At 54.2% G+C, this 13,043-nt stretch overlaps 2 protein-coding genes across 4 annotated transcripts in view; one reads left to right on the forward strand and one right to left on the reverse strand.

Annotated features, from left to right (window-relative positions):
* The window catches only part of Lztr1 (leucine zipper like transcription regulator 1), a 21,165-nt gene extending 12,582 nt beyond the window's left edge, over positions 1-8,583 (forward strand). The window contains exons 8-21 of the mRNA XM_008842252.2: positions 538-677; positions 1,623-1,824; positions 2,166-2,321; positions 2,717-2,827; positions 3,502-3,594; positions 3,760-3,855; positions 3,935-4,100; positions 4,337-4,506; positions 4,662-4,818; positions 5,569-5,695; positions 5,774-5,923; positions 6,599-6,704; positions 6,788-6,868; positions 7,047-8,583. Coding sequence (XP_008840474.1) covers positions 538-677; positions 1,623-1,824; positions 2,166-2,321; positions 2,717-2,827; positions 3,502-3,594; positions 3,760-3,855; positions 3,935-4,100; positions 4,337-4,506; positions 4,662-4,818; positions 5,569-5,695; positions 5,774-5,923; positions 6,599-6,704; positions 6,788-6,868; positions 7,047-7,163 — 1,872 coding nt within the window. The 3' untranslated portion in view covers positions 7,164-8,583. The remainder of the gene's footprint in view (positions 1-537; positions 678-1,622; positions 1,825-2,165; positions 2,322-2,716; positions 2,828-3,501; positions 3,595-3,759; positions 3,856-3,934; positions 4,101-4,336; positions 4,507-4,661; positions 4,819-5,568; positions 5,696-5,773; positions 5,924-6,598; positions 6,705-6,787; positions 6,869-7,046) is intronic.
* Positions 8,584-9,080: 497 nt separating this feature from the next.
* Thap7 (THAP domain containing 7) lies at positions 9,081-12,995 on the reverse strand. Of its 3 annotated transcripts, none has more exons than XM_008842248.3 (5): positions 12,397-12,995; positions 12,141-12,220; positions 11,614-11,769; positions 10,227-10,367; positions 9,081-10,029 (listed from the first exon to the last, which is right to left on the reverse strand). In XM_008842248.3, exons 1-5 carry the CDS (start codon positions 12,841-12,843, stop codon positions 9,477-9,479), a joined length of 1,377 nt encoding a protein of 458 aa, XP_008840470.2. In that variant the 5' UTR covers positions 12,844-12,995; the 3' UTR covers positions 9,081-9,476. The 3 variants fall into 3 exon arrangements, with proteins under 3 accessions (XP_008840470.2, XP_029423716.1, XP_008840472.2); XM_029567856.1 differs by having other exon boundaries at positions 12,046-12,220; positions 12,397-12,766; XM_008842250.3 differs by lacking the exon at positions 11,614-11,769.
* Positions 12,996-13,043: the final 48 nt, after the last annotated feature.

Raw genomic sequence — 13,043 nt, forward strand, 5'->3', positions numbered from 1 at the left:
GATCACACATATATTATTCTCTTTTTGGTTTCCAAGCACACACACACACACACACACACACACACACACACACAGAGAGAGAGAGACAGAGACAGAGACAGAGACAGAGACAAAGGAGGGAGGGAGGGAGGAGGGAGAGAGAGAGAGAGAGAGAAAGCTTTGGACTGAAGGTGCAGCTCTGTGCTGGTTGAGTGCTATGCACTTGCATAGCATGTACATATCCTTGGTTTTGATCTCCAGCAATGGAAAAAAAGAAAAAGAAAGACGTTTTGAGCCCTGAATGGGCAGAGTACCACATGTGACAGATGTGATTTTGATCCAGTACACCCTCCTTTGTACATACCGAGGGCAGAATGCTGTTCACTAGTTTCCTTGGAGCCTGAATTCTCTTGTAGAAATTTATATTTTTGCTCTAAATTAACCTCATGATTTTAGACCCAGCTTGTTAAAACTAGGCTCTTGTGGGTGGGTAAGATGGGGGTGTAAGCTGTTTATCTCATTCATAAAAGAAATTCCTAAAATAAAACCCCATTCCAGGTTGCCCAGAGTGGCGAGATCCCACCATCCTGCTGCAACTTCCCTGTGGCTGTGTGCCGGGACAAGATGTTTGTGTTCTCAGGACAGAGTGGAGCCAAGATAACCAACAACCTTTTCCAGTTTGAATTCAAGGACAAGATGTGAGTTCCCTGGGTCGGGAGGGGCACAATTAATGCTCACGCCTATGTCTGGTGATGGTCGCAGTCTCCTCCTAAGCTCCCACATATAGCAGGAACATGCAGCCTGGAATGTGGAGTTTGGCACTTTCACAGGCCCTTGGGTATGCTCAGCAAGACAGGACCTGAGTCAGAAGTATGAAGTCTGAGTGTGAAGGCTGTGAATAGCTGGGTTGTTGCCACCACTAACAAAGGTGGCCAGCACCGATCTCGTAATGGCAGAAGATAGGCATGGTACAGCAGTGCCTATCCCTTTCTTGGCTGCTAGGTGACCTTGGACCCTGTAATGGGGTTAGCGTCTAACTGGAAATAACAGAGGCGAGGGAGCAGGGTTTGGGAGGGATTCAGGATCTGCTGTCCTGATTGGGGATGGATAGAAGGGCCCAGGCATCCTGGGTGGAGGGAATCCTATTGAACGCTGGGGCAGGCATGGAGCCAGATGGAATAACCAACATGTATCCTGGTTCTTCAGTTAACTGAGCCAAAATGACGATTTTTTGGAAGGTTCTGTGCACCCCTTGGAGGGTAAACGTACTGGAAATGCAAGATGTGGGGACCAGAAACTTCTAGGGTAGGGACTCTGCTGTCTGGGCGGTGAGCACAGCAACTGGGATCTCACACGTATCTGCACAGCTCTATTCCCAGAGCAGACTGGAAGAGGTCCCTGTCATAGCTGCCATGGTGGTGGTGGGAGATGGCCTCATGGTCGGTTGTGTAGAGGTGGGCAGGGCTAAATACAAAAAGGGATGCTGGACACATAGGTCTGTGCCCTTCCCCCATCTAGATTCTGGGCTGGCACTATATGGACTTCTGGGGGCCATCATAGGAGGACCTTTTATTGGGAATGTGTTCACTGGAGACTGAGTGCAGAACCCCTACCCCAGAACTTGTTCATGGTCATGCCCCCAGGTGGACACGCATCCCTACTGAGCACCTGCTCCGGGGCTCCCCACCCCCTCCACAGCGGCGCTATGGACACACCATGGTGGCCTTTGACCGCCATCTCTATGTGTTTGGGGGTGCAGCAGACAACACATTGCCCAATGAGCTGCACTGCTATGACGTGGATTTCCAGACCTGGGAGGTTGTCCAGCCCAGCTCTGACAGCGAGGTGAGTGCTGCCACAGGGACCCAGGGCTGACCCACTAGCTGGGTGCCAGTGGCTTCTAGCCTGTACCCCTAGCCTCAAGGGGCTCCCGAGGCTCCATATAGCTAAGAAGAGCCACTTGAGGAGTCCTGGACTCCTTCCTTCTGGCCCTCTAATCCCTTCTGCCTGTAGTCTATAGGTTTTTCACACCTGTCTACACTGTGCTGCTATCCTGAGACCTCCTGGGAAGCACCATAGCTAACAGCTGGGCACCTTCAAAGCCTCACCCTATAGGTCATCCCTTGTCTGGAACCCATGACAAGCCCTGGCAGGATGGTGACCAGTATTCATGTCTCATCTTCAAGGTCGGTGGGGCTGAGGTGCCTGAGCGTGCTTCCGCTTCTGAGGAGGCACCTACCCTAACCTCAGAGGAGCGGGGTGGCTTTAAGAAGTCCCGTGATGTGTTTGGCCTAGACTTTGGCACCACCTCGGCTAAGCAGCCCACCCAGCTGGCCTCAGAGGTGAGTGTCAGAGACCCTTGTTAAAATTCCATTACTCCTTAAAACAGGAACTCTTTCACAGTTGGGGAGACAGGCCCCTAGAAGAACTTGCTTGGGTCACACAGCAACACATGGCCCTCGGAATCCCAGGCTTTGCTCTCTAGAGTAGCACTCTGGACTGACTACTCTGTTCACCCCTGGACCTGTAAGCCTACCATGCCCCCAACCCATTCATATGGCCCCAGCTTCCCCCTGTGCCTGAAGTGGCACCTAGGAAATCTGTCCAAGGAATTGAAATCCTGAGCCTTTCCTTTTTCATGGCCACATGAGCCATGTCCTGTCCACAGCTTGGCTATAGCTAGATCCACTGCTGGAGACTGTCCCATCCCATCTCCTTCTCTACTTGTCCTCTCCAGCTGCCCAGCGGGAGGCTTTTCCATGCAGCTGCTGTCATCTCTGATGCCATGTACATCTTCGGGGGCACTGTGGACAACAACATTCGCAGTGGGGAAATGTACAGGTTCCAGGTGTGTGTGGCTTGTGGATCTGAGGTCTGCTGGGAGGACAGGCCCCAGTGAGATAACTGAAGCCCAGTGAGTGGGGGTAGGGCTGTGCAAGGGTCCCTGTTGCTAGGTCAAGCCTGTGGGGTGGTGGCATCTCTTGAGCAGTCTGGAAGAGAGGGTCGGGAGTTCTAGGTTCAGGTAGGCTGAGGTGACACCAGGAGTGAGGGAGCCTCAGTGTAGACTAGGGCAGGTAGAGCCTCAGCTTCAGAGAAGAACTCACAGTAGAACCAGTAAGGGAGTAGGCCATGCTGGGCTCTGCCCTGGAGCCTCCAGAGAACCCACAGCCTGGAGAAGGGCAGAAGCAAGGCTGGCAGGAACCTCTTGGCAGCCCCTTCCCAGGCCTGGAGGAACAGGTGATTGGGATAGGGGCCCCAGGGACATTGGCATCATGGACAGCTCTGTTTCACTGGGGGTGGGGAAAAGGGGATGGGGCCTCCTTGAATACCTGGGTCCAGGTTTATTGGAGACATCACAGCCTAGCTAAAGCCCAGCGGCCCATCAAAGATAAGAGAGGAAGTGGGAGTCCTTCCTGGTCATGGCCCAAGTCAGGGTAGTCCTCAGCCACACTCACTTGCCCCCTGGCCTGAGGGTCACATGGGTGGCTGGCCTCAGGGATGGCCTTTGTTCTCCCTCTTCAGTTCTCTTGCTACCCCAAGTGCACGCTACATGAGGACTATGGGCGCCTATGGGAGAGCCGCCAGTTCTGCGATGTGGAGTTTGTGCTGGGTGAGGTAGGTACCTGATTGGTGTCTTACCTGCTGTGCCTGCTGAGTGGACTTGGCTCTTGGAGGCATAGCTGATCAGAAAGTGGTGCTTGCCCTGACCTGCTGCTGGCCACTGTTCCCTGGGGCAAAGGTACTGTGCTTTTACTCACATATCAATCATTCTTCATGCAGAAGGAAGAGTGTGTGCAGGGCCATGTGGCCATTGTCACTGCTCGGAGCCGCTGGCTCCGTAGGAAAATCGTGCAGGCTCGGGAGCGGTTGGCTCAGGTAAGTTCTGTCTCAGCCCCCTTAACTGGGAAGGTGTCCCCTGTCCATTAGGGTGCTTTGAGCTCCCTTCTCCCCACAGAAGCTGGAGGAGGAAGGAGCCCTGGCTCCAAGGGAGGCCCCCAATACAGCTGTGTGCAGGCCACGACTACCACTGTTTCATGTGGCCATCCGTGAGGCTGAGGCCAGGCCCTTCGAGGTGCTCATGCAGTTCCTGTACACAGACAAGATCAAGTACCCACGGAAAGGTTTGCCTGGGGTGAGGGTGGTGTGGATTAGGGTAGGGAGCGGGCAGAAGATTGAGGTGGTGCTGCTAGGTCTGTGGCACAAGCCACAGTCATCCCAGATCACATCAAATTGGCATGTGGCCCAGCTGCCACCTAGCAGCTCTGACCCACTTCTCCATGGAGGGAGCCCTGGGCCCTCTTCTAGACCCTCCCTCCTTTCCCATGGTCCCCCAAGGCTCAGGGGCTTTTGGGTGCAGGCCACGTGGAGGACGTTCTGCTCATCATGGACGTATACAAGTTAGCCCTGAGCTTCCAGCTGTGCCGCCTTGAACAGCTGTGTCGGCAGTACATCGAAGCCTCCGTGGATCTGCAGAATGTGCTGGTTGTGTGTGAGAGTGCTGCCAGACTGCAGCTGGGCCAGCTCAAGGTGCAGGCTGGGGTTAGCCTGGCATCTGGGAGTGCTCAACAGCCTGGGCCCTCTTGGGTGGGGTGGGGCATGTCCCTTTGCTCCTACTGCAAGCCCTGCTGCCCAACCTGAGGCTTTGCCTGACCCCGCTCACCTGCCTGGCCTGTCTATCCCAGGAGCACTGCCTAAACTTCGTGGTGAAGGAGTCCCACTTCAACCAGGTGATCATGATGAAGGAGTTTGAGCGCCTCTCCTCCCCACTGATTGTGGAGATTGTGCGGCGGAAGCAGCAGCCATCCCCTCGTACACCCTCAGATCAGCCTGTGGACATTGGTAGAGAGCGCGTCTGCACTTCCTGGGATGTAGGGAGATGGTGTTGGGAGACTTGGGAGCCATGGAGAGCACCCCTGGGGGCAGGGGTGGCTCTGTGACCCAGGTACAAGGGCAGGGAGGGACAGAGGCAAAAAGTCTTGAAGAACCTACAAGCCTTTCAACAGTAGGCACTGTGCCAGCAAGCCTAGACACCCATGAAGCTCACTTCTCGGTGACCTGGGATCCTCCAGCTGGGTGGACTGATCTGATTTCTTGGGGACAAGTGACCAACTGCTGAGCTCCGAAGTTGAGTGAGAGTAAGGCAGCTACAGCTGCCTATGCTCCATTGCTTCTTGTCCTATGCAGTGAAGAAGGGAAGACACATCACATCCACTCCAGCTCTCTTTGGGGCATGTACTGACCCTAGTCACTGGACACCTGGAGGCACCTGAGACCAAAAGATGTGCTGGAGGGGAGTCCAGCATAAGGCTAGGAGCCAGGCACATAGGCCACATTGTGAGAAATCAGATATTGGGGCAGCAGGCCTGAGGGCCAGGCCAGGGGCTGGTTTCCAGGTGACTCAAGGGCTGAAGGGAGGAGAGAAGAGGGGCTAGTGTCCCCCATTTCTGGCTTGGGGAAGCTTTGAGCAGGGCAGCAACATGGTAGTGTGGAGAGGTGGTACCTATTGGATATCCAGCCTAAAATACAAACCCACCTCTTCATTGAGAGTTGAGGAGGGACGTCTTCTCAGGGTCATTTTACAACCCCCAGGCACATCTCTGATCCAGGACATGAAGGCATACCTGGAGGGAGCAGGCTCAGAGTTCTGTGACATCACACTACTGCTGGATGGCCAGCCACGGCCTGCCCACAAAGCCATCCTGGCTGCCCGCTCTAGGTAGGTTGAAGTAGAGTGGGACAGGGCCTGGATGCTGGCTCTTCCCCTGAGAGCTGGGGTCTGCCTCCCTGTTTGCAGCTACTTTGAGGCCATGTTCCGGTCCTTCATGCCAGAGGACGGGCAGGTGAATATTTCCATCGGGGAGATGGTGCCCAGCAGGCAGGCCTTTGAGTCTATGCTGCGTTACATCTACTACGGTGAGGTCAACATGCCCCCTGAAGACTCACTGTATCCTTTTACCCATGGGTGTTCCTGGGTCACCACTGAGGGAGTCATAGCACCGCTTAGGCATGTTTGGGCCCATGTACCCTGTTGGCTGGTGCTCTTAGCTTGGTTCGTCATTTGGAGGATTCGTCAGTGCTCGTGCTAGGCCTGCTGTTCTCCAGGGGCTTCAAGGAGGTGGGCAGCTAGAGGGAGGCTTTACAGTCAGGATGGTTGTGTCTCAACCCTCATAACCACCTGGGGTAAGAGAGCTAGTTATCACTATTTGACAGGAAGACGGACATGAAGTGATTCCTCATACTCCCTTGTCAGTGGGGTTTCAACCAGAGGTGCAAGGATGCTGCTGGGGGCCAGTGAGGCCTTGGAGAGGTTCTACAAATGGGCGTGAGAGGATTCACATTTACTTTGGATCTTGAATGGACTGTGCAGAGGTTCTGAAAACGTGCACACAGCAGTGAGAGGATTCAGGTTTTCTTTGGGTCGTGAATGGGGCCTTTGAGTCCTGAAGTGGTTCAGAACCAGTTTAGAGAGCAAGCTAGCCAGAGCCTGAATTGGAGCCCTGGCTCCTTGGGTGCGTGGGGTTCCAGCAGCACCATCCCCAGGAGAGGGAAGGGCAAGATACATGGGTGAATGCAGGTAGATAGTATCCTTTGAACTGGCGGCTCTTTAACTTGCATCCAGCTACCTTTTTGCAGCCCCCTACTATTACGGCTTCTATAACAACCGACTACAGGCATACTGCAAGCAGAACCTAGAGATGAATGTGACCGTGCAGAATGTGCTGCAGGTAGTGCCTTGGTGCGCACAGGCCACACCTCCCTCTGTGGGTAGGTGGCCTAGTGCAGTGCCTCACAGTTACTGTCATTTCAGATTCTGGAGGCAGCTGACAAGACACAGGCACTGGACATGAAGCGGCACTGCCTGCACATCATTGTGCACCAGTTCACCAAGGTCAGGCTATGGCCCTAGTGCTCCAGACCCCAGCCCTTCCCACAGGCCTGGTACCTTTTGGCCATTGCCCACTACCCTCAGAGCCAGCCAAGCCCTGAGCACGCTGGACTCTAAGAGGACTCAACTGCCTACCCTAGGCCTTGAGTCTGGTTCCATCTAGTTTTGGTCATCTGTGCAGGTCTCTAAGCTGCCCACACTGCGGTTGCTGAGCCAGCAGCTGCTGCTGGACATCATAGACTCCCTGGCCTCCCACATCTCTGACAAGCAGTGTGCAGAGCTGGGTGCTGACATCTGAGGATCTCTGTGGGCCCTGTTTGGAGAATGATGCTGCCAGATTGGTCACATCTCAACCTGCAGAGTGACCACACCTGTGGGGCCAAGGGTCCCCAGTTTCTGCACAGCTGTGGACACAGGTCCCACAGAAAATGGCAAGTGGAAGCAGGCTCCCTTTCCACCTGACACCTCTCTGGGGTGGGAGGCCAGGGCTCAGGGACACCATTCAGCTGTAGAGATGCTGGAAGTGTGGCTTTGGGTTCCCCAAGGATGTATTGTGGATCTACACACTAGATCCCACTGTCAAGGGATGAGGGCTTAGCAGTATCTCCAGCAACTGGGCTGTACCCTATTCTCCCAAAGTCTGTGAGGATTTCTTACCCCAGAGCTTATGAATGGGGACCAGTAACAGTGGTCTGACCCTAGAAATGAATTTTGGAGGGTTTTGCTCCCAGCCCATAGGGCAGCCAAGCTATACTTAGCCTAGCTTCCAGCAGAGCTCCATGTTCTAGCCTACACCGTACATACCTGGGCCAGAAAGCCAGCAGAGATGTCCCTATGTATTTATTCTGTCATAGACATGCCTCCATTAAAGCCACAGCAGCACTGCATACATGTTTTGCTGGCATATAGTTGCCACCACTAGCCTCTGCCCCTCCGTACCACCAGTCTGTAGCCCCATGGCCTAGATGTCCTAGAAGTGAGTTCAGCCTGTCTTACCCATGTCAACAACTCACATGGGGAGGGGACTAGGGGAATCATCCAGGCCAGCTCCTCCCCTCCTGAGAGCCCTGGCCAGTTCAGGGCATCCACCCTTGTCACCCTAGCAGGTCATCAACGTCTGCATCCCAGCGCAGCAGTTTACCTTTTTTGGGACCAAGTGCAGGAACCCACTTTGTCCTATCTCCTGGGAAGCCAGATCTTTTGTGGGAAATGCTTCTTGGCCTTAAGAACTCATTTCTTTACTCTGTTCCATCCAGCCCTTGCTGTGGGACTCTAGGTAGATAGGCCCTGGTTTACAGGCTGGTACCCTTAGCTGAAGTTAGCAGAACCACAGAGCTAGCCAGCTATAAAGTAGCCTGGTATAGGATGACCTGGGAAGAGAGGTGTAGGGCAAGGGCTGAGGCAGGTGGCCATGCCAAAGAACAGTCCTTTGAAGAAGCAGCAGGCTACAGCTAAGGTTGGTAGTAGGGGATGTCAGTATCTAAAGTACCAGCCCAAAGTGGCCAGCCAGGCAGGTGAGTCAACTGTGCTGTACCACATAGCCATGTCCCCAAGACAGCCTCATTCAATCTTCTGCTTCTGGGGTGAGGGGCAGGGTGTGAAAGTCCCAAATTGCAAACCCTGCTCCATTGTGACACTTGTAACCAGCCTGTCTGCTGTCTCCTCTACATAGAATATGAATAAAGCTATACACCCAGGGCCCCCAAAAGAAAACTTCAGAATACTATGTGCCAGGTATGACTAGAAATTTACATATGCTTGGGCTATAAGGCCACGGACCAGTCAGGAGAGGTTGTAGATGGACAGACACAGCTACCATGAAGCCTAGGGACCTGCATAATTGTGTCTAAGACCTGAGAGTCTCTTACCACACTTCAGAAGACTCAAAGTTTTCTTGATGGAGGCTTGCTACCTGCCTAGTACAGCACCCTAGGTTCGTGACTGACACATCCCCTTGGATTTGAGGAATACAGGGCTAGGAGTGGGTTAGTGCAGGGGCAGGCCTCCTGATTGGCCAGGCAGATGGAGCATGTAGACAGAAGCCTGCTATGTCTCTGCATAAACACCAAATTAGAGACCAAGCACTGGGGTCACATGCCTGTAATCTGAGCACCTGGAAGGTAGAAGCTGGAGGATTAGGAGTTCAAGGGCATCCTTGCCTACAGAAGCCAGCCTGGCCTACACGAAACCATGTTTAAAAAAAAAACAACTCATATGGACTGGATTAGCTTTTACGAATGGACTCAAAGGGGCTGGCCTTCTTATGTCAAGACTGTTTAGGACTCAAAGGGTGCCAGGTACCACCTTCTACTCATAACATCCTATTCCTTTAGAGAACACTGTGGGTAACAAACTACATAAGCAGAGGAGCTGTGAACAAAAGTGGTTAGCTCCCCACAGCTAAGAGGCTGGGTGCCAGGGTCTGAACCCTCTGAGGCTTTGGCCACTGTCTGGGGAGAACCCTGGCACCCCAGCTGAGCCAGACAGCAGGCTCTCTTTCTAGCATCCACTTTATTGTGACACTGGCAGCTCTGGAGGATGCAGTTCAGACCAAGTCCCTTTCCTGGCAGATTCTGAGGAAGAGACCAGAACCTTGGTGGGTAGTCCCTTCTCAGGCCATGCTGTTACTCAATTGCATGGCAAAGTCTTGCACATGCTCTTTCAGGGTCTGGCGGGCATCTGCTTGTGCCCGCTTCTCCCGTGCCCGCTCTTGTTGCAGCTTGGTCAGCCTCAGCCGCAGCCTTTGCTCCCGCCGCTTGCAGGCCTGCAGTTGGCGCTGGGCTTTGTCCAGGGCATCAAGAGCTGATTCAGCCCTCCTCTTCCAGAGCAAGGCACTCCCCACTTGGTAGCTGTGTTCATTCTGGATGTAGGCTCCAGCAGGTGGTGGCAGGCGTAACATGTAGGCAGATGGGGAGACAGGCCGCGGTTCTAGAGGGGAAGGCTGGCGCTCGGGTGAAGGCTGGGCACTACAGCCAGCTTCATCTGCCTGAGCACCTAGAGGGTCCAGAAGATCTGAGAAGGGGTTGCTAAGGCCAGGCTCCAGCCTCACAGCTGGGGATGCAGGCAGAGTGGCAGGTGCTGAAGCCTCTTCCACAGGAAAGCAGATGACATCAGGAGGAGGAGGTGAAGAAAATGGAGTTGTGGGTCCTTGGCCTTCAGAGCAGCTAGGAGGGAGAGAGAGAGTGATTGACAGGCCAGATCAAGGGTCTTTCAGGTCCCTTTTATAAGCCTAACACTTGATCCCCATTCACCAGGTCTAGGCAGCAAGAACCCTGTTCAGTGAGGATGGTGGCAAAAACCATAAAGCCCAGTCTCTCAGCCCTGCAGTGGGGCAGGGCATCCTCCCTCCTGTAGTACATACCGCTTCCTGCATCGCCGCAGCCGGCTGACATCAGGCAGGCCAGGTGGGTAACCATGCCCCTTGGTCTTGGCTGTCCGGCGCAATTTGGAGAAGGATTCAAATATGGTGGGGACTGCCCCTTCCTTCAGCCTGTGATACCCACTGTGGGGAAAAGCAGCCCAGATGAATAGGAGAACAAGTGCTGCCACATCAGGCTGACATTGCCCCAGAACCCCAGTGTAAGATCTTTAATACTAGTGCTGAGGGAGGCTAGAAGGTACACTGCCAACAAATGCCAAGTTAGGCAGAGTCACACTAATCTCTTCCCTCCAAGCCTCCTCAGAGTTGAGGTGAGTGCAAAAACTCCCATTAGCAGGGCCAAGTGGACCCGTCAAAACAGGAAGGACTGCGTGCTGAATGCCCTCTGGTAAGGCTGTTTTTCGTGTGTGTGTAGAGACCAGAGGCTAATTATTCTCCACTTTATTAGTATTTGTTTTTTTTTTTTTTGAGGCAGGGTCTCACTATCAAGCTCCACATGGCCTGAAAATTGCTATATGGACCAGGCTGGCCTCCAATTGAGAGCTATCTGTCTGCCTCTGTATCCCAAGTACTGGGATTAAAGGCAGTCAAGCCTGGCCTTCCACTTTATTTTGTTGAGAGTCTCTCACTAAGGCTCACCAAATGGGCTAGACTAGCTGATCAGTGAGCTCCAGGGATCTTTTGTCTCCACCTCCCAGCACTGGAATTACGGACAGGCAACCACGCTGGCTTTTTACATGAGTGCTTAGGATTCTCGTAAAACTTGGGTCCTCATGCAAGCTCTTTACTGACTTAAGCCATCTCCCCATTCTCAAAAGGCTGTTTTTCTTTCTCTGGTATCAATGGCACAGAACAGTACAGTGAAAGGAAAATGAGGGACTGGAGAGACGGCTCAGCAGTTAAGAGCACTGGCTGCTCTTTCAGAGGACCCAGGTTTGATTCCCAGCACCCACATAGCAGCTAACAACCCTGTAACTCCAGTTCCAGGAGATCCAAAGCCCTTTTCTGACCTCCATGGTACTGCATAATACAGGTGCACTTACATGCACAAACACATAAAAATTAAATTTGGCCGGGGGTGGGGTGTCTTTTTGAGACAGGGTCTCCCTGTAGCCCCAGCTGACCTGAACTCACAGAGATCCACTTGCCTCTGCCTCCCAAGTGCTGGGACTAAAGGTGTACACCACCACGCCCGGCTTAAAATATTTTTTAGAAGAACTTGGAAAAGGAAACAGCACCTTTGACACTAGGTTTGCCTGTCTGCTCATTCCAGCTGTTCAAGGACCTTCTCATAAGGACTTTAGAGCTAGCTGCTCATTCTACCCACTGCTCTGATGCCCCACAACCTGTCCTGAGGTTATTGGCCCACCTGATTCCCACCAGCTCAAAGCAGTTCTCCTCGAAGTGTTTGGAGCAGAAGTAGATGTACTCAGAGGCCGGGTCCCATAGGCCTTGGCCGCTGGGGTCCAGCCGCTGACAGTTGGCCAGCCACAAGCCGCGCCTCGGGTTGTCCTTCTTGGGAAGTCTGCAGAGCCACAAAGCCGTGAGCACCGAATTCCCTGCGTTCATGCTACCCAAGCTCCCCAAGACAGAAGGGCAAACCTCCTCGCGACCCTTCCAGACTACCACCCGGTTGGGAGGAGAGGAAACCGAGGCCAAGAGGTCTGCTCAGCATCATCTAGCAGGAAAAAGTCAGTGAGAGTCCAAGCCAGGTACACGTCCCGTCCGGTTCGGGGCTGGACTCAGATTCCGGCTCAGACCCCTTTCACCCGCCCGTTCACACTGCAAGCCTCTCCCGGACCTGAGGAAGGCGCCGTCTCCGGTACGGCCTAACGTGCTGGCAACGCCAATGCCTGCGCAAGGAAGCACGGCTAGCCACCACGCACGCGCGCTGACCTGTGGAAGGAGATGCCGCGGTTGCGAGTCTCGCGCGTATCCCGTGTGCAGCAGCCGGCGGCGGAGCAGTGTCGCGGCATCTGGGGAAGGGGCGGGATCTGGGTCGCGGGCGGCCGTTGGGGGTAGCACTGGCTTCGCGCCCCCAGCCGCCGCTCCCTCCAGAGGGCCAGGGCCTGGGCCTGTACAGCCTCCCGCAACCCAATGTGTCCCAATCCCGTGCCAGCCAGTCCTCTAGACTCCCATCAGCTGCACTCACAGCCTTGCCATTGCTGCGCCGCCAAAGTCCCGCGATAGGTGGATCGCGGCGGAAGTTGGTAGCATAGAGACAGGGGCAGCGAGCCGTGGTCGCCCCGAGGGGCGGAACCGGAAGAGCGCCTAGTGGGTGGGTACCGGATGCTGGGAGGGCGCTCTGGGTAATACTGTTGTCTACGTGGCTCGTTTGTGTATACGAGGGCGGGGCCTGGCCGAGGTCGCGGGATGGAGCGGTTGTGTGCGGGACTGTGGGGCTCTGGGGACCTCGTAAGCTGATATCCTGCGAAGAAAACCCTACCTGGTTGTTGCATGGAGGAACCCAAGACCAGTACTCAAAACAACTTACATACCAGGATGGGGGTGGGCAGTGGGGGTGTGTCTTAAGGCGAGTGTGGAGCTGGAGGGATGGCTCAGCGGTTAAGAGCTCTAGTTGCTTTTGCAGAGGACCCATGTTCGATTCCCAGCACCCACACGGTGGCTAACCGTCCCTAACTCCAGTTCCATGGGATCCAATGCCCTCTTCTGACCTCGGCGGGCATTGCACGACCGGGGCGCACGTACCTACATGTAGCAAAATACACACATACACATAAAAATAATAAATATTAAAAAAGAAAAAAGGCGTGTGTGACTCAGGCACAATCTGGGGAC

The sequence above is a fragment of the Nannospalax galili genome, unplaced genomic scaffold (assembly GCF_000622305.1).
Source record: "Nannospalax galili isolate Female #2095 unplaced genomic scaffold, S.galili_v1.0 scaffold321, whole genome shotgun sequence".
Taxonomy (NCBI): domain Eukaryota; kingdom Metazoa; phylum Chordata; class Mammalia; order Rodentia; family Spalacidae; genus Nannospalax; species Nannospalax galili.

Excerpts from the sequence above, each read along its gene's own strand:
- Thap7 (XM_008842248.3), bottom strand. The coding sequence starts at position 12,843 with ATGGGTCCTCTGCAAAAGCAACTAGAGCTCTTAACCGCTGAGCCATCC. Across the intron at positions 11,770-12,140 it reads CGCGGCATCTCCTTCCACAG|ACTTCCCAAGAAGGACAACC; the intron begins GTCAGCGCGCGT and ends GTGGCTCTGCAG. Across the intron at positions 10,030-10,226 it reads CTGCGGCGATGCAGGAAGCG|CTGCTCTGAAGGCCAAGGAC; the intron begins GTATGTACTACA and ends TCTCCCTCCTAG.